Raw genomic sequence first — 22,845 nt, 5'->3', positions numbered from 1 at the left:
ACAGAGAACGCCCTTCCCCTGGGAATAACCCGCCGGCATTCCTTAACCGGCGGTACCCTGAGAAGGCCCTCCCTGTGGGAGCGCACAGGACAATGGGAAGTTGATGCCGGCAGCAGGTGTTCCCTTAGATAGTCTGGACCCAAGCCATTTAGGGCTTTATAGGTCATTACCAGCAAATATAATCAATTATCACACCTTCGTTGCAGCATCCCGCACGGGCATGTGGTCAAAATCCAGACACTAGCTATCAGGCGGTTATGAGAGTTGCACTGCCCCAGGAGTTGTACAATCACCATTTGCGACCTTCTGACAAGCAAAGTTGGGGGGGAGCCAGATTTGCTTAATGACCGCATGATTCACTTAACAACTGTGGTGATTCACTTAACAACTGGGGCAAAATAGGTGGTACAATTCCTCTTAATAGCTACCTTGCTTAACAATGGATATTTTGAGCTCGGTTGTGATTGTAAGTTAAGGACTGTCTGCAAGCTGTTTTCTCCAGCCCGCCAGAATTAATTTAATTGGCATTAATATATATATTTTTTAATTCCATTTATATCCCGCCCTTCTCCGAAGACTCAGGGCGGCTTACAAGCTTAGCAGTAGCCTTCATTCTCTGTATATGCCTGCTTATTAGGGCTTTCACACACACCCCAAGCGGCATTATTACAAAGTCAGCTTAATTGCCCCCAACAATCTGGGTCCTCATTTTACCTACCTGGGAAGGATGAAAGGCTGAGTCAACCTTGAGCCTGGTGGGACTCGAACCTGCACTAATTGCAGGCAGCTGGTGTTACTTAAGGAGGCATTAGCCCACTGCTCCATCAAGGCTCAGTAGTATATATAATATATAGTATATAGAGGAATTCTGGGGAGTTGAAGTTCACCAGTCTTAAAAGTTGCCAAGCTTGAAGACCCCTTGCTTTAGATGGTCACTAAATGCAGTGCTGTAAGTCGAGGACTACTGTAGATACCGGGGACCATTTTAATGATGATTTTAATAAATCTGTACCCATTAACTGTTGGTTTGGTCTTCCGATAACTCTCAAACGTATTTTTAAATGAAGCTATCCAAACTTCAGTTGAAGTCTGTGCTTTTATTTCTCTCTGGCCTTGGGAAACTAGTTCCTGGAATTTTGGCTGGCAGAAGTTCAAATCCAGCCACATCCGAGGAGCTGCAAAGCTTCCGCCCCCAATGACTAGGAAGCAATCAAACCACGTTTGGATTTTAAGCACTTAAGCTTAAGTTGCCTTCGGTTGTGTCTTAAGATTGCTTCCATTTTTGGAGGGAGGGTGGGCAACTGCTTTACCTTGTAAATCTTGCTCAAAGATGTCATTTCCAGTCAGAAGAATCTCTCGCAAGTCCACGCTGGAAAAACCCACGTCTTCACATTCCCCTCTGGCCCCAGGGAGAGGCTCGCTCACCACTATGAAAAGCAGCCTGTGCCAAGGGGGAGACTTGGTCAACAGATGTCCTGGGAATTTCTTTCCCGCAACGTTTTAAGGAGAAGAGCAGATCCGACACTCACTTGTTCCATGCGGAGTCCTCAGCCACCAGCATGGAAAGCAGCATTTGCCTCTGAAAACTTCCTGGATCTGGGTCCACTTTGATCACTGCGACAAAAAGAATTTAGCAAGTATTTATTCTGATATCTATAAAGGTAAAAGGTAAAGGATCCCCCACACATGCGTGCTAGTCGTTTCCGACTCTAGGGGCCGGTGCTCATCTCTGTTTCAAAGCCGAAGAGCCAGCGCTTGTCCGAGGACGTCTCCGTGGTCATGTGGCCGGCATGACTAGACGCCAAAGGCGCACGCAACGCTGTTACCTTCCCACCGTAGTGGTCCCTATTTTTCTACTTGCATTTTTACGTGCTTTCGAACTGCTAGGTTGGCAGAAGCTGGGACGAGTAACAGGTGCTCACTCTGTTACGCACCACTCGGGATTCGACCCGCCAAACTGCCAACCATCTGATCTACAATCTCAGCATCCTAACCCACTGAGCCACCGTGTCCCTGATATCTATGGAGAGTCTCAATTATCCAGGTCATGCTGGTCCCAAACGTGCTTTTCCCAAAAGGCAACTGAAATTTTGTTGGTTTTGTTTTTGATTTTCTTTTCTTGAAAATGTTTCGCTTCTCATCCAGGAAGGGAACTGAAGAAGCTACTTGGATGAGAAGTTAAATGTTTTCAAAGAGAGAGAGAGAGAGAGAGAAAGGCCACGGAGTAGGGGCAAGCTCACAGGGCGAGGTCCAGGGTTCCAAGTCCAATCCACAAGGCAGGGTCCAGACACAAGACAAGGGCATTCCTCTAGGGAAAAAGAAAAAAAAACAGGCCCCAGAAAAGAAGCCGTTCCAAAGCCCCAGTGAAGCAAAGGCCCAACATAGGCCACCAAAGAAGGGCGAGGTCCAAGACAAGACATGAGGAGCCATCTTCCAAGTGAGGCACGGCAAATGGCCACAGGCATGAGTAAAAGGGGGGATGTAAGCCATAGTTCCTGACAAAGACTTAACTCCCCACAGCTTAAGTTACTCCCCTCCAGGTGTTCCTTGTGAGGAGGGAATGGACTGACCTCCTCCCCAGTAGCCTTGCAGCCCTTCTCTGAGCTTGCCTCCGCTCCGCTCTCCTTGCCGATCTCCTTGCCCTTGGATCCAGCGGAGTAGGCAGCTGTTCCTCATCAGAGGAGATTGACTGCCTGTCGGCACCACTGCCTGTCAGCAGCCGATCCTCCCCTGAGTTTGTGCAGGCAGGGAGCAATCCGTCGGGTTGACCACCTCCCCCAAAGCCTGAGGGCCCACCCCCGGGACAGCTTCGTCCTCAGCTCCTGGCGTGCCTTTCCTGTCAAACGGTCCCAGCTCCAACTTTCTCCTCCTCCTCCGAACTGGCCTCTGAGAGGGCCACGACACTCCCAGAGGGAATTCAAGTTAGAGAACCCTTCTTTCCCCTCTATTTTCTCCCATAGCAAATTAAAACAACAACAACCAGGATCTGTGCGCATGTGCTCACCCTTGCTGAAGTGGAAATAGATCTCCTGGTCGCAGGTAGGTTTCCGCAAAGAGAAAGCTGTCTCCGTTTCCTCCAGAGGCACGCCAGGGAAGTGGAATTCGACATACAGTTGCTGGATGGTCTCATCAGCCACAGGCCAGCTGTCCGGCAAAAGGCCAAGGGAAATGACCTCCACCCGAATCCAGTCCGAAGGTTGCTAAGGGTAGAAAAGAATTAAACCAATAGAAGAGAACATTGGTAGCTCAGGATTGAATTGTGGGGTCCTTGGTGCTCTCTGAGTTTGATGGTTTTCTTGCAGATAAAAAGTTCTTCAGGTCAACCTTTCTCGCCACTGTCATTATATTTCTATACTTCATGTTATCTTGTCTTCTTTTTTTCTTTTTTCTCTCACCTGTGTAACCCAGTGTCATCTGAATCCAGCTGTTAAGCTTTGCAAACTCTAGTTATCAGGATATGCAATGTTTGAGCCCAGCAAATTGCAGCTTATTTCATAAATCACAAGCAAGCAAATTTTTATTTATTTGTATCCCGCCTTTATGATTTTTTTTACAAGTTACTCAAGGTGGCAAACATATCCAACACACCTTTCTCCTACTATTTTCTCCACAACAACAACACTGTGAGGTAAGTTGGGCTGAGAGACAGTGATTGGCCCAAGGTTCCCCCAGCCGGCTTTCATCTCTAAAATGGAACTAGAATTCCCAATCTCCTGGTGATTGGGTCAAAGACACCCAGCTGGCTTTCATGGCTAAGATGGCACTAGAACTCATAGTTTCCCAGTTTCTAGACTGGTTCCTTAACCACTAGACCTAACTGGTTCTGTCTCCAATCACAGCTTTTGCCCCAGGGTGTTAACCAAGTCAGTCCGTTATACTTTGTAAGCAACCTCTGAGCGAGTTTTTCCTCCTGGAATTATGTGATAGCTACTCACCAGATCAGGATACCCCAGCAGGGTGGGGAACCCCACCACCACTTCGTCACTATCTGTGGTCTGAGCTTCACTCGTCTCTTGCTCTTCTCCGTCTAGGAGGTAGGAAGGGAGAATATAATTGTAACACCTACTGAGTAAAGTGATGAGGTCAAATAGTGGGGGAAGTAGTATTGTTAATGCGCATACAATCTAAACTCGTTTCTTTCCGTGTCTGAAAAACTAGGGCCCTGCCCTTACTTCCCTTTAAATCGACCTGTTGCAAGATGAGAGCCCATCATCAGTGTTGAAATGAGCCCACCGCTATTTCATTTGTTTTCCTGCAGAGATCAAAGAAGGATATTATCTAGGTTTTGTGCTTGGTACTCTCTTGAGCCTGGCTGTTTTCTTGCCGTCGTTTCATTATCCAACTAGGTAACATCATCAGTGCTAGAAGTGAGTGGGGTTTGCTCTCTATTTATCTACTGTATTACTGGCTTGCCCAGTCAGTGTTGGTGGGAGTGTGGTGTTCTTCTTGGTAGTTCCTTGGCTGTTGTTTACTATTTGATTGCTTGTCTGAGTTGATCGCTTGCCTGTGTTTGGAGTACGTTACTGCTCACCTTGATGACCCCCAATTGGGGAAACTGGGGGAAAACAGGGAAAACAGCTTTGTATCAAGGCTGCAGCTGTGGAGGTGGTCAATAGTATTAGGTACCTAGATGTGCAGATAACTAACAAGCTGACTTGGTCCTCTTCATACGTTAACTTTAGTGAAGCATGCAAACAGCATCTGCATTTCCTGTGTCAGATGAGGAGAACACCTCTTTCGCCTTCTGTCTTGGCCACTTTTTACAGAGTCATGATTGAGAGCGGTTTTTTTAACAAACTGCATCAGTGTTTGGTTTGCTGGTAGCACAGCCTCAGATGGAAGGTCCATACAAAGAGTGGTAAGGAGAAGATTATAGGAAGCTCACTTCCCATGATTCAGGATACTGCTTATAAGGGCTATGACCCTAGAGCATGAAGCATTGTTGGAGACCCCACACACCCACTTCACGATCTGTTTCTGTTGCTCCCCTTTGGGAGGAGGTTTTGGAGTATTTATAGGAGAAAACTACTTGATTCTGTAACAACTTTGTTCCTTATGCCATCCGTCTGGTAAATTCACAGAATTCTTTTTTTTTAACCATGTATATGGTAAAAAACTATGGTGCTGGAGAACTTCTGCGAGTCCCTTGGACTGCAAGGTGATCAAATCGGTCAGTCCTAGAGGAGATCAGCCCTGATTGCTCTTTAGAAGGCCAGATCCTGAAGTTGAAACTCAAATACTTTGGCCACCTAATGAGAAGGAAGGACTCACTGGAGAAGAGCCTCATGCTGGGAAAGCTTGAGGGCAAGAGAAGAAGGGACGACAGAGAATGAGGTGTCTGGATGGAGTCACTGAAGCAGTAGGCGTGAGCCTAAATGGACTCCAGAAGATGGTAGAAGACAGGGAGGCCTGGAGGAACGTTGTCCATGGGGTCGCGATAGGTTGGATACGACTTTGCAACTAACAACAACATGTATACATTCGAATTAGACTGTGATGTTTCTCTTTGTCATGTATGTGTGTGTATGTGGGTATATGCATAATGTTATTTTTTGAAAGCTGAGTGCAACAAAATTTCATTTTAATGGATGCCGATTAGTGTACTTTTAAAGTTACAATAAAGATTCTATTCTGTTCTATTCTGTTCTGTTCTGTTCTGTTCTGATAATTTCTTGATTGGAGTATTGTTTATTGCTTGATTGTTGGTCTGCTATTATTTGGAGAGTCAATCTTTGCTTATCTGGGTGTTGATTGCTGGCAAGGAGGTATTTTGGTGCTTTTGTTTCCTTTTTTAGCTTTTTGATTGCCCTTTTTTAATAAATATTTTATTAGTTTTTCACTATAACAGTCTCCAGTTTGACAGTTTTTTAGCTCCTAAATTTGTCCAGACAGAAGTAGTTTAAATCAAATTTTAATATATTTCTTCCCTCCTTTAATGTTAATTCGCCGCTTCCATCTGTAAGGGAATGGGGATATAGTCCCCTCCCTTCACTTCTGGAGGTTTTCTTGCTTTGGGGATCTTTTCAAGGATTTAGATAACAGATAGAAGAAAGAAGATCAGTACTCTCACCAAGTCCAAGCACGCTGTTCACCGATGTTTAGGTTCGTGCTCTGGGACTTCGGCTGCAAGCTGCTTGGGCTAAACGCTGATCTCACGCTAGCCTTTCTCCTGTTGGGTTCGGAGGGCTTCCCCCAGATCAAACAAAGTGATTGCCGTCGCTTCGTGATCAACAGGGCACCCCTCCTTCACGGTCACCTCTCCAGGGCAACTTCGGACCCATCTAGGGTCCCCCAAGCAGGAAAAAACTAGCCATGGTGAGCGGAGGTCCTGTTCTGTACCAGCCTATTACCGGCCCTGCAGAAAAGGCAGGGACGACCCCTTTACAAACGGCAAGAGGCTGGAACTAAGCCTGCCAAATTTATTAACATAAAACAGAGCAAAACAAGACACGAACCATGAAACAGGAGCTATTCAAACGGTTGCCTTCAGCAAACCAGCCCTCCCACACATTCCCCTTTTAAACAGTTCAGGGCGTGGCTTTTCTCTGCCTCCTTCCAGGTGCCCCATTGCCTTCCTCTGTTTACTCCTGATTGACTGCCTCCTGCTTCGGGCGTCCTTGAACAAAGCCAGCTGTGGGTCATCTTCATCCAAGCTGTCAGGCTCACACAGCTGGGTCTGCATCGTAACCAGATGGGAGGGGCCTGGCTGAGAGCTCTGCAAAGCCTCAAGGCCATCATCAGCAAGCTCTCCAACACCCTCAGCAAGCTCTCCAACACCCCCCTCCTCCTCCTCTGAATCGTCCGACCCAACTGCCGAACCCACAGGCTGACCCTGAATCACAACAGGTCCACTCTCACGCGGCCATGCCTTTTCAGAAGGAAAGTGTGAAGGTGTTTCTTAGTTGGGCAATGAAACATCTGCAAGAAAACAAACAAGCGCCAAGGACTCCACAGCTCAACTGTGAGCTACAAACATCCTCTGTTGGGTTTGCTCCATCAAGATCTTGTTGAGTTACATTTTCGCTGCCATCCCAAGAGATCTACGCTGGAGATCCAAGATCCAGTAGAAGATCCTATTTATTCTTATGAACAAGAAACTCAAATTAATCAACATTCATCCATTCGGTCACCTATTTCCAGCAAACGAAATGTGAAAAGGTGCAGGTGGCCACATTAAGCCCAGAGATTGTGAGCTACCCAACCCTGGTCTTTTATAGCAACCATCCCAGTTATGGTTTAATGAATAGACTAGGGCTTTCACACAACCTGAAAAACTCAGCCATGACACCAGTGAAGTGATGGTTCCCAGAAGTAAAAGTAAGGGAATTCATTAGTGCTCCTATGGCACGGAACAATTTAACAAAATCTTCAGGTAGTCCTCGACGTACGACCACAGTCAAGTTGAAAAGTTCCGTTGCTAAGCAAGGCAATTAAGTTATTTCCCCCCCCCCCCATTTCACGATCTTTCTTGCCTCAGTTGTTAAGTGTATCAAATTCAACATCTGGGGCATAATGTTTCTCAACCTTAGCAACTCTAAAAGTGTGGACTTCAAGTCCCAGAATTCTTCAGCCAGCGTGATGACTGGAGAATTCTGGGAGTTGAAGTCCACGCATCTTAGCCTGAGAAACACTGGTCTAGGTTTGTCCTTCACCAACATTATGAGTTGTAACAGTATACCAGTGTCCTTTGGTACAGACTCCAGAATCGATTCATCATCCAGTTCTTGGGTTCTTGCCATCCTTGTTGTCTCTTCGACATTCAGTGCTTCTTCTTCCTCCTCTATCGTCTCTTCCAGCTCCATCTGCCCAGATATAAAACCCAGTTTCCTCACAAAATGGACTTTAGGACAACAATTGGTGCCAGATAAGCAAATACGCACCAATACGTTTCAATTAGATACTTGTGAGGTGTTCTCACAATGAATCGTTAAAGGTGCTTCCAAGCAAAGGCATCACGCAGAGATGCAATCATATTAGCTTTATTCATGATAGATCAAAAAGAAAGAAATACTTGGCATGAAAGCATTCATGCCTGCATGTGAGAGAGAAATAAAATAAAACAAAACAAGCTAGCATTACATGACTAAAATAGAGGTTAGGAGTAGAGATAGAACTGGAACAAAGAAGAGAATTAGAGACAAAAAGCAGCCCCTCGTGCAGAGGTATTTATGGGGGGTCTTGGCCCCTCCCTGACCATAAAACTCTCTCGCCAATGGGGCTGTGGGTCCGAGACCCTTGGCTCATCAGTGGAAGCAAAGAAGCCTCTTTGCCTCCATCTGATGACCCTTTTGGGGAACTGCCAATGGCTGGCACTAATCATCTAACAATGTTATTATGTTAAAAAAAAAAGCTTCTCTTGTCACAGTTCAGAGAAACTGAAGCTGATTGCACATCGTATGTGGCAAAATCCTGTCTCATAATACAGAAAGCAGAACCAAAGTAGCGCTTTCTGGAATCCTGGGAATGTATAGATTTCAAAAATAAATAAATAAAGAAAAGCACATGTTTCTAGTCCTGCGTGGTGTACAGGACAGGAGGAACAAAAACTTGTTTCTTCAAAAGGTAGGCTTAAAGACTTCTCAGTTACATGATTAATTGGCAAACCAATATGGAATCTGTTGGTTTTGGAGTAGTGATTAATAAGATCTGTTTTCAGAGAACCAAGCCCATTATAGCTTAGTTAGGTTATAACCCAGGTGGCTAGAAAGGCCCAAAAGAGGTTTCACTTTCTCAGGGTCTTGCGGAAGAACAGGGTAGAACAACGGCTAATGACCCTCTTTTAACTGGTCTACGATAGAGAGCGTCCTCTCGTATGGTATTGTGGTTTGGTATGCTGGTCTGACAGCCGCGGATAGGAAAGTATTACAGAGGGTGGTGAGTACAGCACAATACATTGTGGGCTGTCCCCTGACACCACTGGATGACATCGCCAGGGCTCGCAGCCTTGGAAGAGTGAGGAAGATTCTCAGGGATGTCTCATACCCTGGACCGTATCTCTTTACTCTCCTACCATCGGGTAGGAGATATAGGAGTATAGCCAGCCGCACCAACAGGCTGAAAAACAGCTTTTATCCCTGGGCTGTTAGGCTTTTGAATGAGAAATAACTTTTGTGAATTTTATGCAGAATTGACTTGGGAGGCCGGTGTGTGGTGTAGTTGGTTCACATGGTGTAGTAAGATGGGGGTTTGTTGTCACTGTGCGTTGGGGGGTGGGAGCACAAAGGGAGGCTCAGCTAATCTCAATGTACACATAGTTGTACTTTGACAATAAAGGTTCATTTCATTTCATCATTTCAAAAGATCACAGTTGCGTCATGGCTTACTGCAATGCACAAATCCGGATGATTATAATTACAATTCATATCTAAACTCTTGCAACTACAACTGTATTGGGAATGTTTTCCATGAATCTATTATTAAAGCATCTCCAATTCACATCTGTTTCCCATCTCTCCTGTTTGACATTTGTCAATTGCCGGGGAAGAAAGCTGACTTTTTATGCTTTAATGAGAATTTAGCAAAGGTTTTTTGTCCTCTTTTTCTACTTTTGATTGGCAAAAACTTCCTAACTTCATTCTCTGCCACTTCTTTTCCAACAACTTTCATGCCTAAAGTGGGACTAGAACTCCCAATCTCCTGGCCATTGGCCCAAAGTCACCAAGTCAGCTTTCCTGCCTAAAATGGGACTAGAACTCCCAATCTCCTGGCTATTGGCCCAAAGTCACCCAGTCAGCTTTCCTGCCTAAGACGGGACTAGAACTCCCAATCTCCTAGTCATTGGCCCAAAGTCACCCAGCCAACTTTCATGCCTAAGGCGGGACCAGAAGTCTCAGTCTCCTGGCCATTGACCAAAAGTCACCCAGCCAATTTTCATGCCTAAGGTGGAACCAAAATTCCCAGTCTCCTAGTGATTGGCGCAAACTCACCCAGCCAGTTTTCATGCCTAAGGCAGGACTAGAACTCAGGGCTCCTGGCTTCTAGCCTGGTGCTTTAGCTACTATACCAACTGGCTCTTTTATCCCTTACCTTGGGGATAGTTTTGTCCACTTTCTGCTTTGTCCTTCTTCTCTTGAGTTCTCGTGTTGGAATCACTTGGGCAGAAAGGAGTTCCAGCTCATTTTTTACCTTTCTGCTTTTCTGAAAGTGTTTTTCAGTCACCTATAAGGGAGATTTCAGAGGATAAGACAGCTAAGAAACAGTTCTTGCAATCAAAATGAATCCTCGGCATTGGCAGGTGATTATTATTTTTTTTATCCAGTCTTGGACATGCTTTCCAAAATGATTTATGACATTAAAAAACGTGTTCCTAAAACTATGAACATCTTACAAATCTTTGCTTTATAACCTTGAGAAGGTATTGGTAGAAATAACAAGACCAGAACTGTAGAAAGGGCACGATTCTACGGTGACGTGATCCTTAGAATAAAATCTAAATCTAATTATAAAAATGCCTTGAAGATAAGGAATGACTTAGCTTGCAACTGAAAATATGTTGGTGAATGGGCTAGAGAAATGTGCAGGTGGTCCTCAAGTTACAACGACAATTTGGATCCGAGTTTCATTGCCAGTCAAGGTGATTGTCGAATGAGTTGTGTCCAGTGTTATGGCCTTTCCGGTCACCGTCGTTAATCGAATCACTTCAGTTATTAAGTGGATCATGCAGTCGTTCAGTGAATCCAGCTTGTCCCACTGACTTTATTTGTCAGAAGCTGGCTGGAAAGCTTGCAAATGCACATAACCCCAGACTGCTGCAATTGTCATAAATACATAAAGGTAAAGGTAAAGTTTCCCCTGCACATGCGTGCTAGTCTTTTCCGACTCTAAGGGCCGGTGCTTGTCTCCGTTTCAAAGCCGAAGAGCCAGCGCTTGTCCGAGGATGTCTCCATGGTCATGTGGCCGGCATGACTAGACGCCAAAGGCGCACGGAACGCTATTACCTTCCCAACGTAGTGGTCCCTATTTTTCTACTTGCATTTTTACGTGCTTTCGAACTGCTAGGTTGGCAGAAGCTGGGACGAGTAACAGGCGCTCACTCTGTTACGCGGCACTCGGGATTTGATCCGCCAAACTGCCGACCTTCTGATCGACAAGCTCAGCGTCTTAACCCACTGAGCCACCGCGTCCCTCATAAATACATGCTGGTTGCCAAATTTTGATCACATGCCTGTTTCATACGTGTGAGGAGTGATCAAAACTTACTTATTTCAGTGCTGTTGTGACTTTGGACTGTTTTTAAATGAATAGTTATAAATCGAGGATTACCTGTAGTGAGGGGGCATTTTCCAAGCAGAGCCTTCACGGACAAGAAGGAGACTCTTAGTAGTGCGAACTCAGAATCCCAGAAAAATTGCTCTTTTACCTAAGAAAATCTTCTGAGCCTACGTTTTAGATCTTAGTGCAACATTTTTTTTTTCACTTTCCCATGGATCACTACCACTACTGGGGTGAATTCTCCACTCTGCAAGCTTCCATACCTGTCTTTGCAACAGGTTTTGCTCATGCGCAATCTGCATCTTCAAGGAACGTGCCTGAATGGTCTGACAGCGAACATCTTCAGGAGGATAATAAAGGACCTTCCATTCTAGGCTGAGGTGGATGGAGCCGTTGGGCTTCTCAGCAGGGTCCATGAGGTCAAAGTCTCCTGGAGACAGAGGAGAGGGGGAAAAAAAGAAGAAGACAGCATCTGGAACAACATCTGGATACGGGCTAAAGACATTCTAGTTTGGGAAATGGTGAAGCCTAGGTGTCCTAAATTTGCACTGAATTATCTTGAAGTATCGTCTGTGTGTTGTGTTGTGGGTTCTGGAGCGCAGGAAGGACGCCGAGACGATGACTACAGCATGGCAGATCTTTATTAGGTGGAAGTGACTGTACTGGGAACTAGGGTTTACCTGCCCTCCTTTTATACCTGGCCAGGTGAGCAGCCAGCCAATGGGTTTGAACCTCTGTTTCCTGCCGAAACTGGGTTCCTGCCAAAACAGTTACAGTTCAACGCCCCCTGGTGGTGACTGCTATGTAAGTGTGTATGTGTACTCTTCACCCTGGATACATAACATGTGTTCCATTTCAAAGGATCAAGCATGGCTTTCTGGAGCCTTCCAGTGGAGATATGGAAACCTCCAACACAAAGAGGTCCTTGTGAGGAGGTGGGGGCTTGATATAAGATTTCCTCTATGATATTACTAGAGTGGATGACCTGGAGGCTTTGAAAGAACCTTCAGGGCTTCAGTGAGGTCAGTTGACGTATCGCTTTAGACAAGGCTGTGAAGGAATTTAGAGATGACCTTGGAAGAAGAACCCAAGAAGATGTTATGGAAGAATCCAAGAAGAAGTTATGGAAGAACCCTTAAGAGGGACTTGCATAAAACATTACAGTCTTAAGAAAAAAGGAGTGTGGGAAACAAACTCAAAATAACCTGCCTTGATTTTGTTGAATGTAAGGTAAAGGTAAAGGTAAAGGTTCCCCCGCACATGCGTGCTAGTCGTTTCTGACTCTAGGGGCCGGTGCTCATCTCCGTTTCAAAGCCGAAGAGCCAGCACTTGTCCAAGGACGTCTCCGTGGTCATGTGGCCGGCATGACTAGACGCCAAAGGCGCACGGAACGCTGTTACCTTCCCACCGTAGTGGTCCCTATTTTTCTACTTGCATTTTTTTACGTGCTTTCGAACTGCTGGGTTGGCAGAAGCTGGGACGAGTAACAGGCGCTCACTCTGTTACGCGGCACTCGGGATTCAACCTGCCAAACTGCTGAACTTCTGATCGACAAGCTCAGCATCCTAACCCACTGAGCCACCGCATCCCTATACCTGTTACTTAACCCACACAATTCCTGGAAGCCTTGCGCTGTCTGTTTCCCGATCACCCCTAGAAGAGCTGAAATCAATAACGAAGCCTATCCAAGCTTCTCTGTGTCCTGTTTACACTAAATAAAATCAAGACGGATTATTTTTGAATTTCTTTCTCACCCTTCTTTCAATCTCTGGACTAACTGATTGCTTCTCGACCTCTCTCTTCAACGGCTCTTGTGTTCTTTCCCTAAGTTCATCTCTAAGTTCCTTTACAAAGACTCAGAAAGTCTCCTAACTTTGTAAAAAGAGGCTTAGGGTTTCTTTCAGTCTCAGCTTAAAAGATTTGGGTGTTCTGCATCCAAAGGTCAGTCATCTAATTGAGAGGAGGGGCTGGAGGGCTTAAAGGGAAAACCAGAGACCAGCAGTTGTCCACTGGTTGAACCATACACTCTCTAACCCTCCCCTCTATGTTGTTATACTGTCCTTCCTATCCTTTTCCTAACCAATATGGCTGTGGTTGATAGGAGTCATAACTTATCTGGAATCCCCCTGTGAATTTTGCCGCTGGTCATTGCCAACTATGGAGGGCGGTGCTCTTCTCTGTTTCAAGGCCATTGAGCCAGCAATGTCCAAACACATTTTCACGGTCATGTAGTCAACATGACTACATATATAAATGTTATTAAATTAAATATCAAAGACACATTGAATGCTGTTACTTTTCCACCACGGTGGTACCTATTTATCTACTCACATTTACATGCTTATGAACTGCTAGGTTGGCAGGAGTTGGGGTGAGGACAAGAGCTCACCCCATCGCTTGATGCTCAGGTCTCAAACCTGGGCTGCTGGCTTTCTAGCCGACAAGCCCAGTGTCTTAATAACTGAACCACCACGCCACCCCAACCTACCTGGAGAGCTTCCAAATTGTGAACTATTGTCCTAGATCCAGAAGGGTCTAGCACAGAAGACAGCTCAAAAAAGCAAAGGTAGATCTATCTAGTATCCTTCGTTGATCTCACCTTTGATGCTATGCCCATGCGCTAATGGTACTAGTGGGATCTGGGCTTTGCCCAAATAGCTTCCAGGTTCCTCTTGCTCATCGTCAAAAACATAAACCCACAAACTCTCCACAAGCAAATAATGGTGCAGCTCAGGAGTGATGTGCACAGTAAACATCTGCACATCTTCAAAGTCAGGATTGTTGCTGGACGGGATGATGGGTGTGTCGTGATCTCGGAAAGTGAAGAACTGGTACATGGCATATGGGCTGGGCTGGGAGCCAATCCAACAGCTTCTCAAATTGGCACAGCTCTTGATCTGGATGCACAGCTCATTCCAGCTTACGCCTTCGGTCTTCTAAGGGGAAAAAAGGAATGGTGGTGATGCAGCAGGGAAGCAGCAGCAGTTGTTCAGTTCACAGTTTTTTCAAGTCCAAAAATATTCATTTCTTGCTGGAGGTTTTAATAAGTGGGATTCTGATTCTGAATAGAAACACAGTAGTGTTTTCCTGCACTGATTCTTTCAGCCTGTCAGTGGTTGAACCCTAATATGTGATCTGTGGAAGAGATAGGCCTTTGAATAGTGCAAGGTAACAACGGAGAAGAAACAACTGTTGTTCTGTGTGGATGGAAGCTGTGGAATATTTCCAATACCATAACTTTAAATGGCCACTGAACAAAGAGTCATAAATTGAGGATGACCTGCAGGGCAACTTTGAGCAATGCAACCATTTCGTGAGATTCACAAACTGCAAGAATAGAATAGAATAGAATAGAATAGAATAGAATAGAATAGAATAGAATAGAATAGAATAATAGAATAGAATAGAATAGAATAGAATAGAATTAGAATAGAATAGAATAGTTAGAGTAGAGTAGAGTAGAGTAGAGTAGAGTAGAATAGAGTAGAGTAGAGTAGAATTCTTTATTGGCCAAGTGTGACTGGACATACAAGGAATTTTATGTCCAGTGCAGAAGCTCTCAGTGTACATACAAGCCATAAGTGATAAATCATGATCATAGTCATCAAGACGTCATCAATCTTGATAAATCATAGTCATCAAGACCTCATAAATCATGATCATAGTAATCAAGACCTACTTGTACCATGTGAAGAGGAGATGCCCTAAAGTTGCTGTAGGGCAGTATTTCTCAACCTTTGTCCTGTTAAGATGGGTAAACTTCAACTTCAACAGCTGGCAGGAGAATTCTTGTAGTTGACGTCCAACCGTTTTCAAGTGACCAAGGTTGAGAAATACTACTATAGGGTATTTAGGGGAACTTGAAAACTCTTTAAAATAATTTTTAATAGTCAAGTCTTTGGCAGAATGATGGATTGACTTTCCACTAATGGTTTCTGTTGAGTTGTAGCTTTGCTTTCTGGCTTGTTTGCTCCTAATACTTTTGTGTAAAAACCAAGAAGGATTAAACCCTGACCACAGGTCTTATTTTTGAACAGTACATCAAACTCCTTTTTCTTACTCTGTCGCCTTGTGATTGCCGGCTCGGCCAGTCTGCAATCTGAGTTCCTACTCCAGCAGAGAGATATGTTTGATTTTGATGGCGGGGCAGCTGCGAAATCTGCTTGAATGGAAAGTGAAGTCTCATCCCATATTCCAAAAGACCATAATCCTCACCCTTGGGACCTGGAGGGATAAGGGTAGGGAAACAATTGGAAAAGAAAGCCACATTTGGATGGATGAGTTGGAGCCGAATACAAGTAGTAATAATAAGGCAGCAGAATACACAAGAAAGTAGTGAAGAAGATAACAAAATATGAAGACCTGCACATGGAAATAGAATAACGGTGGCAAAGGAAGGCAGAGGTAGTACCAAAAGTACTAGGTGACTTGGGTGCAATCCTAAAACATCTGGAGCACCACTTGAACAACATGGGCATTGACAAATTCACCTTCAGTCAATTGCAGAAGGCAGCTTTACTCAGAACAGCTTTCATTCTGTGACGATATCTGTAACCATCAAACATCCAGATCTGCCTATCCCAAGTCCTTGGGAAGGTCCTCTATAGGTAGACAAAAATGCCAAATCCAGTCTGAACATCTGGTTTATTGTGTGACAAACTGTCAAACACCAGGGAAATCAGAAGATCCAGACAGTTCAAAGGTTTATTGTAGGCTTCAGCTGTCTACAAGAATCGGACGCGCAAACTGTACAAAATGGGCTGAATTTGATTTTTATAGAGCTCCTGTGTGAAGCACCCCTTCCCAATCTGATCTCCTGCAGATTGTGTAAAGCTTCTGATGTGCCAGACTCCTTATTGTGCAATATAATATCGAAGATTTGTAATACACAGATCGAGATTTAACAGATTGGGAAAACACAGCTATGAGAAAGCTGTTTTGAGCTCTAAAGCTGATCCTCCCTTCTTCCATTCAGTTCAAAAGTTCACTCTGATTTCAAAGAAGAGGTTAAACTTCCAGAAGATGCCATAGAGGAGGCCTCCTTAGATATTCTCCCACATCACTGCAGCTGTTAAACTAGCCACACGGTTGTTAAGTGAATCTGGCTTTCCCACTGACTTTGTTTGTCAGAAGGTCGCCAAAGGGGATTACATGATCCCAGGACGCTGTTACCATTATAATGCTGTTACCGTCATCTCTACATGGGGCTGCCCTTGAGGACCACTCGGAGGCTTCAGCTGGTGCAGAATGCGGCCGCGCGAGTTGTGATGGGGGGTTCCCGATACTCCCATGTAACACCTCTACTCCGCAAGCTGCATTGGCTTCCGGTTGCCCTCCGGGTGAGATTCAAGGTGCTGGTGATGACCTATAAAGCCCTAAATGGCTTGGGTCCGGGATATCTGAGGGAACACCTGCTGCCAGCATCAAGTTCCCTTCGTCCAGTGCGCTCACACAGGGAGGGTCTTCTCAGGGTGCCGCTGGTTAAAGATTGCCGGCGGGTAACACCCAGGGGTAGGGCCTTCTCAGTGGGCGCACCTGCCCTTTGGAACCAGCTGCCCGCGGAGCTTAGGACTGCCCCCGACCTCCGTTCATTCCGCCGGGACCTGAAGACTTGGCTCGTCGAGCTCTCTGGCCCAGGCTGAGAATTTTTTTTAATTTTAATTTTAACTGGGTTTTTATTTTTCTCAGGGTTTCATTTAATCTTTTTTAATTTGTTTTTAACTTTTGTATTGATTTTCTTTTAAATATCCTGTAAACCGCCCTGAGTCCTTCGGGAAAGGGTGGTATATAAATCTAAATAATAAATAAATAAATATAAATAAATAAATACCCTGTAAACCGCCCTGAGTCCTTCGGGAAAGGGCGGTATATAAATCTAATAAAATATAAATAAATATAAATATATAAATATGAGACAGTTGCCAGGCATCTGAATTTTGATCAGGTGACCTTGGGGATGCTACAATGGTCGTAAGTGTGAAAAATGGTCATAAGCCACACCTTTCAGTGTGAACAGTCACTAAGCAAGCTGTTGTAAGTTGAGGACTACCTGTACTTCATCAGGTTTTTTTGGTCATCATGTTTTTGACACCTTGCTAGGCATCTGGTGGTACTCGAATATTGCCATTTCCTAAAAGTGGTACAATCTCAACTACATAAGTAGGATACATGTAGGATACAAGCACCAAATGTGGAAATTTAAGACTCATCTCATGGGTGTCTTGGAATCATAGTCGTTCTTCTTACCACGCAAGACTGCTGTGCAATGAACTTGCTCTGCACTGTTCAGCACTTGGCCAAAATGCAACCAGCAGGAGGCCAGGGTGGTGTGGTCAACAGCAGAGGCCACGTGGAGATCCAGGTGAGAAGTAGCCCCTTGCAAGTATTGCATGAAGAAAGGGTCAACCTGGACCACATACTGGGAAGTGAAGTTGTAGTGGGGCCGAATGCCGTGGGCCAGAGGTGTACAGTGGGTCTCAAAGTCATAGAAGGCATAGGTGCAAAAGGTGAGAAGTTCGGGGTCTCCCAGAAGTTGGACGGCCTCAGCTGACAGAATTGCTCCAGAGATGTGCAACTCAAAGAGGTTCTCCCCATGTTGCAATTTCAGAACCTTGCTAGGGACCCCTTCATCATCAACATCACTGTCGGGTGGCCGAAGTCGGACAACTCTTGTTCCATACGCCACATCCTTCAACTTCTCTGAGGGCAGGAAAAAAAAGGAAACTTTGTCCCTTAGAAGTCCCCACAAACATTCACACATATTTGCTGACTCCCGAGAAGGAATTCTCAAGAGAACTCAACTTATTAGGTTTGGCATCATATCCAGTGGAGCAGAATGCCACCTACTGATAGATATGATATTTTGATCTTGTGAGGCTCTGCCACAAAATGGTTGACAAGGAAGGGGAACTTCCACATTCACAAAATGATTGTCACAGTACGGATATTAAGACACACAAAGAGTGCACCCTTTTTTATGTGATGGGGCAAGAAGGTTGATTAATTGCAAGGGAGATGTTTGCAGACAACCTGGACCATTGACAGTCATTGATGAGGGGTCTCCAAACCTGACAATGTTAAGATTGTGGACTTGTGGACATCAACTCCCACAATTCCTCAGCCAGCTGTGAAGTCCACAAGTCTTAAATTTGCCAAACTTGGAGACCCCTGAAATTGATAAACAAAGTGCTGGCAATTGTCTTCTAAGGTTCTAGTAAAAAGGAGTTCTTCAACAGGTCAAGCTCAAGTCAAGTCAATTCTCCTTCCAGTTGGGTTTCTGGTGCAGAGAAGAGCAATGAAGATGATTATGGAACTGGAGGCTAAAACATCTGAGGAATGGTTGTAGGAATTGCGTACTGTATGTCTATTCTAATGAAAAGAAGGAGTAGGGATGACATGATAGCAGCGTTCCAAAATCTAAGGGGCTTCCACGAAGAAGAGGAGATCAACCAATTCTCCAAAGCAGGACAAGAAGCAATGGATGGAAGCTAATCAACGAGAGAACCAGCCTAGAAATAAGGAGAAATTTCCTGACAGTTACAACAATTAATCAGTGGAATGGCTTGCCTTCAAAAGTTGTGGATGCTCCAACACTGGAGGTTTTTAAGAAGAGATTGGTCAGTCATTTGTCTGAAACATTATAGGGTCTCCTGTTTGAGCAGGGGTTGGACTAGAAGTCCTCCAAGAGCCCTTCCAACTCTGTTATTCTGTTTTATGAAGAGTTTAAAAAGTTTAATGAAGAGAAGGGTGAGGGGTGACATGATAGCAGTGTTCCAATATCTCAGGGGCTGCCACAAAGAAGAGGGAGCCAAGCTATTCTCCAAAGCACCTGAAGGCAGGACAAGAAGCAACGGATGGAAACTAGTCAAGGAGAGAAACAACCTAGAACTAAGGAGAGACTTCCTGACAGTTAGAACAATTAACCAGTGGAACAACCTGCCTCCAGAAGTGGTGAATGCTCCAACACTGGAAGTTTTTAAGAAGAGACTGGCCAGCCATTTGTCCGAAATGGTATAGGGTTTCCTGCCTGAGCAGGGGGTTGGACTAGATGACCTCCAAGGTCCCTTCCAACTTATTATTATTATTATTATTATTTATTTCTATTTTTCCATAAGCCAGAGAAAATCTGTTTCCATGTTACCACCAATCAGCAACTGGTAATCCAAATTCTCTACATGTGTGACCCAAGAACTGTCTGGTTGCTGAAATGGAAAACCCATCTATGTACCTCTCACTTTAGAAACTAAGGTATAATACAACTGTGGGTGGTAGGGAGAAGGAAATTAAGCCTCAAGAAAAGGAAATGCTTCAAATACACCTGCCAGCTTTCTCAGTTCTATGAGAGAAGGATGCTTGGATTTCAGTCTTAAAGGCAAGGTTATGTACCTCAAGACTAATAATAATAATAATAATAATAATAATAATAATAATAATAATAATAATAATAATAATAATAATAATAAGTTGGAAGGGACCTTGGAGGTCATCTAGTCCAACCCCTGCTCAGGCAGGAAACCCTATACCATTTCACACCAATGGCTGTCCAGTCTCTTCTTAAAAACTTCCAGTGTTGGAACATTCACCACTTCTGGAGGCAGGTTGTTCCACTGGTTAATTGTTCTAACTGTCAGGAAGTTTCTCCTTAGTTCTAGGTTGCTTCTCTCCTTGACTAGTTTCCATCCGTTGCTTCTTGTCCTGCTTTCAGGTGCTTTGGAGAATAGCTTGGCTCCCTCTTCTTTGGGGCAGCCCCTGAGATATTGGAAGACTGCTATCATGTCACCCCTCACTCTTCTCTTTGTTAAACTAGACATGCCAAATTCCAGCAACTGTTCCCTATATGTTTTAGCCTCCAGTTCCCCCAATCATCTTTGTTGCTCTTCTCTGTACCCTCTGTACTACATCTTTCCTTCTTGAATTGTGGGACAGTGTTTTCAATCTTCTTGATCTGTAGAATTCCTAAAAATGAGCAGTAGAAGACAATCTGCATACCTTCAAGTTGATGAATGTGAGCATTGCGCAGGTCCAGAAGGTGGCCCATCTCCTTTTGCCGATCCTCATGCTCTTGTTTCTCCTGTCTGGACTGTGTCAGCATCTTCTCTAATTCCACCTCCAACCAAAAGAGCAGTCAGCAGACTCAACTACAACCCATATCAACTTCCTCATCATTCCACCTATTTGCCTTGTAGCATAATCAATGATCTCTATTAATTCACAATTATTATCCTTCCAACTGGCCCAATCATTGTCCAAGGAATAGAACAGAACAGAACAGAGTCGAGTCGAGTAGAGTAGAGTAGAGTTAGAGTAGAACAGAAACTTTATTGTCACTTTAAATGTACATTTAAAGTGACAATACATATGTATCGGCATACATTAAAATGAAATTTTGTCGCATTCCACTCTCAAAGGATAACCATTATGCATATACCCACATACACACACATATATGACACAGAGAAACATCACAGTCTAGTTCGAATGTATGGCAAAAAAAAAGAATCCCGCAAATTTACAAGAGGAACGGCATAGGGAACAAGCTGTTACAGAATGTAGTAGTCCTGCTATAAATACTTCAAAACCTCCTCCCAGAGGGGAGCAATAGAAACAGACCATGAAGTGGTGTTCAGGGTCTCTAGCAATGCTCTGCTACCACCAAACCAGATAGCAATGCAGTTTGTTAAGATGATCTCCATCATGCCTCTGTAAAAAGTGGCCAGGACAGAAGGAGAAAGAGGTGCTCTCCTCATCCAACGGAAGATACTGTACAAGAGGCAGAGAGCGTCTTCCAAGCGGTGAGAATTGGTAATATCATGGACCTTAGCAAATCTTTCATTGCATCCTAAGTGTTAGTCAACAGATTCTATGTATATTCAACTGAAATCTAAATTTTCAAAATTGGGTTCTAACCAAGCTTAACCTCAGACAGAACACTGTTCATCTAACTGGGAGATTGTAAATATACACCTAGAGCGACCTTGTTGCTCAAGTAATATTTTATTTGTATATATTGCTAATCCTCAAGGTCCTCCATCTTAGATGTTGGATATCTTTTGGTTGCACCTGATAATCCCGATTAATGCGATGCTGCAAAATGACCATGTTGCGTGTCTTCTCTAGTTCCAGCACTGTCTCTGCATGCGCAGCCTCAGCCTCATGAAGTTGTCGCTTGAGGCTGTCCTGGATGAAGATTTCAATCTTTTCCTGATCTCTTTCTGGAACTTCTGCTGACAGACTCTGGAAGGAAGGAAGGAAGGAAGGAAGGAAGGAAGGAAGGAAGGAAGGAAGGAAGGAAGGAAGGAAGGAAGGAAGGGAGGGAGGGAGGGAGGGAGGGAGGGAGGGAGGGATGGGGGAAGAAAGGAGAGAGGGAAGGAGGAGGGAGGGAGGAGGGAAGGAGGGAAGAAAGGGAGGGAAGAAAGGGAGGGAGGAGGGAAGAAATGAGGGAGGGAGGGAGGAATGAAGGAAGGGAGGGAGGAAGGAAGGAGGGAAGAAAGGAGGGAGGGAGGAAGGAGGGAGGGAGGAAGGAGAGAAGAAAGGAGGGAGGAAGGAGGGAAGGAAGGAGGTAGGGAGGAAGGAAGAAAGGAAGGAGGGAAGAAAGGGAGGGAGGAAGGAGGGAGGGAGGGAGGGAGGAGGGAAGAAAGGAGGGAGGGAGGGAAGGAGGAAGGAAGGAAGGAAGGAGCAGAAACAGAAAGAAAACAAAATATGGAATTTAAAATGCTTGGAACTGTCGAAGCAACTCAATGTGATACCTTACCACTCAGGAAACATAATCTACTACCGATATTACCTTGGTATTGTCTGCTTTCCTATTCTGCATTGAAATGCTTTGCAAGGTTACAAGCATACTTACTTCTTGCTTGTTCAGATAGGAGTACCTTCAGAGAACCCTTTTCAGACTCAATGAAGACAAACTACTTCAAAAACCACTCATCCCTTTGCTTAAGCTTTGTTACCTTTGCTGTTCAACCTAGATTCATAACAACCTACCTGAGTTGCCTTGGACTGAGGCGGTTCCTCTGGCGCCTGGTTTTGCAAGATGGCCAGTCTCCCCTGAAAAGAGTTGACTTCCTGTTTCAGCGCATCATTCTGAGCTTGTTAAACAAAGCAAAGAAAATTAGGATATTTTAAAACTGGATTGGATTTGGCCCAATCAACACATTCTTCACTGAAGGTGCTATGTTATGTCGTTATTACATTGTTGTTATTCTTATGTTTTATCCACTGTATTTTTTTATTTCTGGTTAAGTCATCTTGAGCGTTGTATAGAAAAAGGTTGTGCGTGTCTGTGTGTTCGTGTGTGTGCATCTGTGCGTGCGTGTTGGACTTTGAAAAAACAGATGGAAAGGATATGGATAGTCTTCAACTATGGTGTTGGAGAAGAGTCCTGAGAATACCATGAACAGTCAAGAAGACAACCCAATGGTTCATGGAACAAATCAACTCAAATTCTCCCTTGAGGAACTAATGACCAGGCTGTAACTATCCTACTCTGGACACATTGCCAGGGGTGCTTCTGGGTTGAAAGGATTAACCAGTGGCATCACCATTGCCCTGGTGAAGCCCAGTTGGAGGTGCTTTCCATGTCCCTGGAGGAGCTGGAGTGAAGGACAGGAGCTCAACCTTCCCCACAGCAGCTTT

The 22,845-nt window shown here is 44.6% G+C and overlaps 1 protein-coding gene across 1 annotated transcript; it reads right to left on the bottom strand.

Annotated features, from left to right (window-relative positions):
- Positions 1 to 1,145: 1,145 nt before the first annotated feature.
- Positions 1,146 to 21,309, bottom strand: RPGRIP1 (RPGR interacting protein 1; the record flags this gene model as incomplete). Its single annotated transcript, XM_081342216.1, has 12 exons — positions 1,146 to 1,441; positions 1,530 to 1,614; positions 3,005 to 3,200; positions 3,936 to 4,027; positions 7,679 to 7,802; positions 10,027 to 10,158; positions 11,475 to 11,641; positions 13,811 to 14,147; positions 15,272 to 15,435; positions 17,458 to 17,910; positions 20,200 to 20,317; positions 21,271 to 21,309. 12 exons carry the CDS (start codon positions 21,307 to 21,309, stop codon positions 1,243 to 1,245), a joined length of 2,106 nt encoding a protein of 701 aa, XP_081198342.1. The 3' UTR covers positions 1,146 to 1,242.
- Positions 21,310 to 22,845: the final 1,536 nt, after the last annotated feature.

The sequence above is a fragment of the Vipera berus genome (assembly GCF_964194415.1).
Source record: "Vipera berus genome assembly, chromosome: W".
NCBI classification, from domain to species: Eukaryota; Metazoa; Chordata; class Lepidosauria; order Squamata; family Viperidae; genus Vipera; species Vipera berus.
This window is presented reverse-complemented; position numbering and strand designations above follow the sequence as displayed.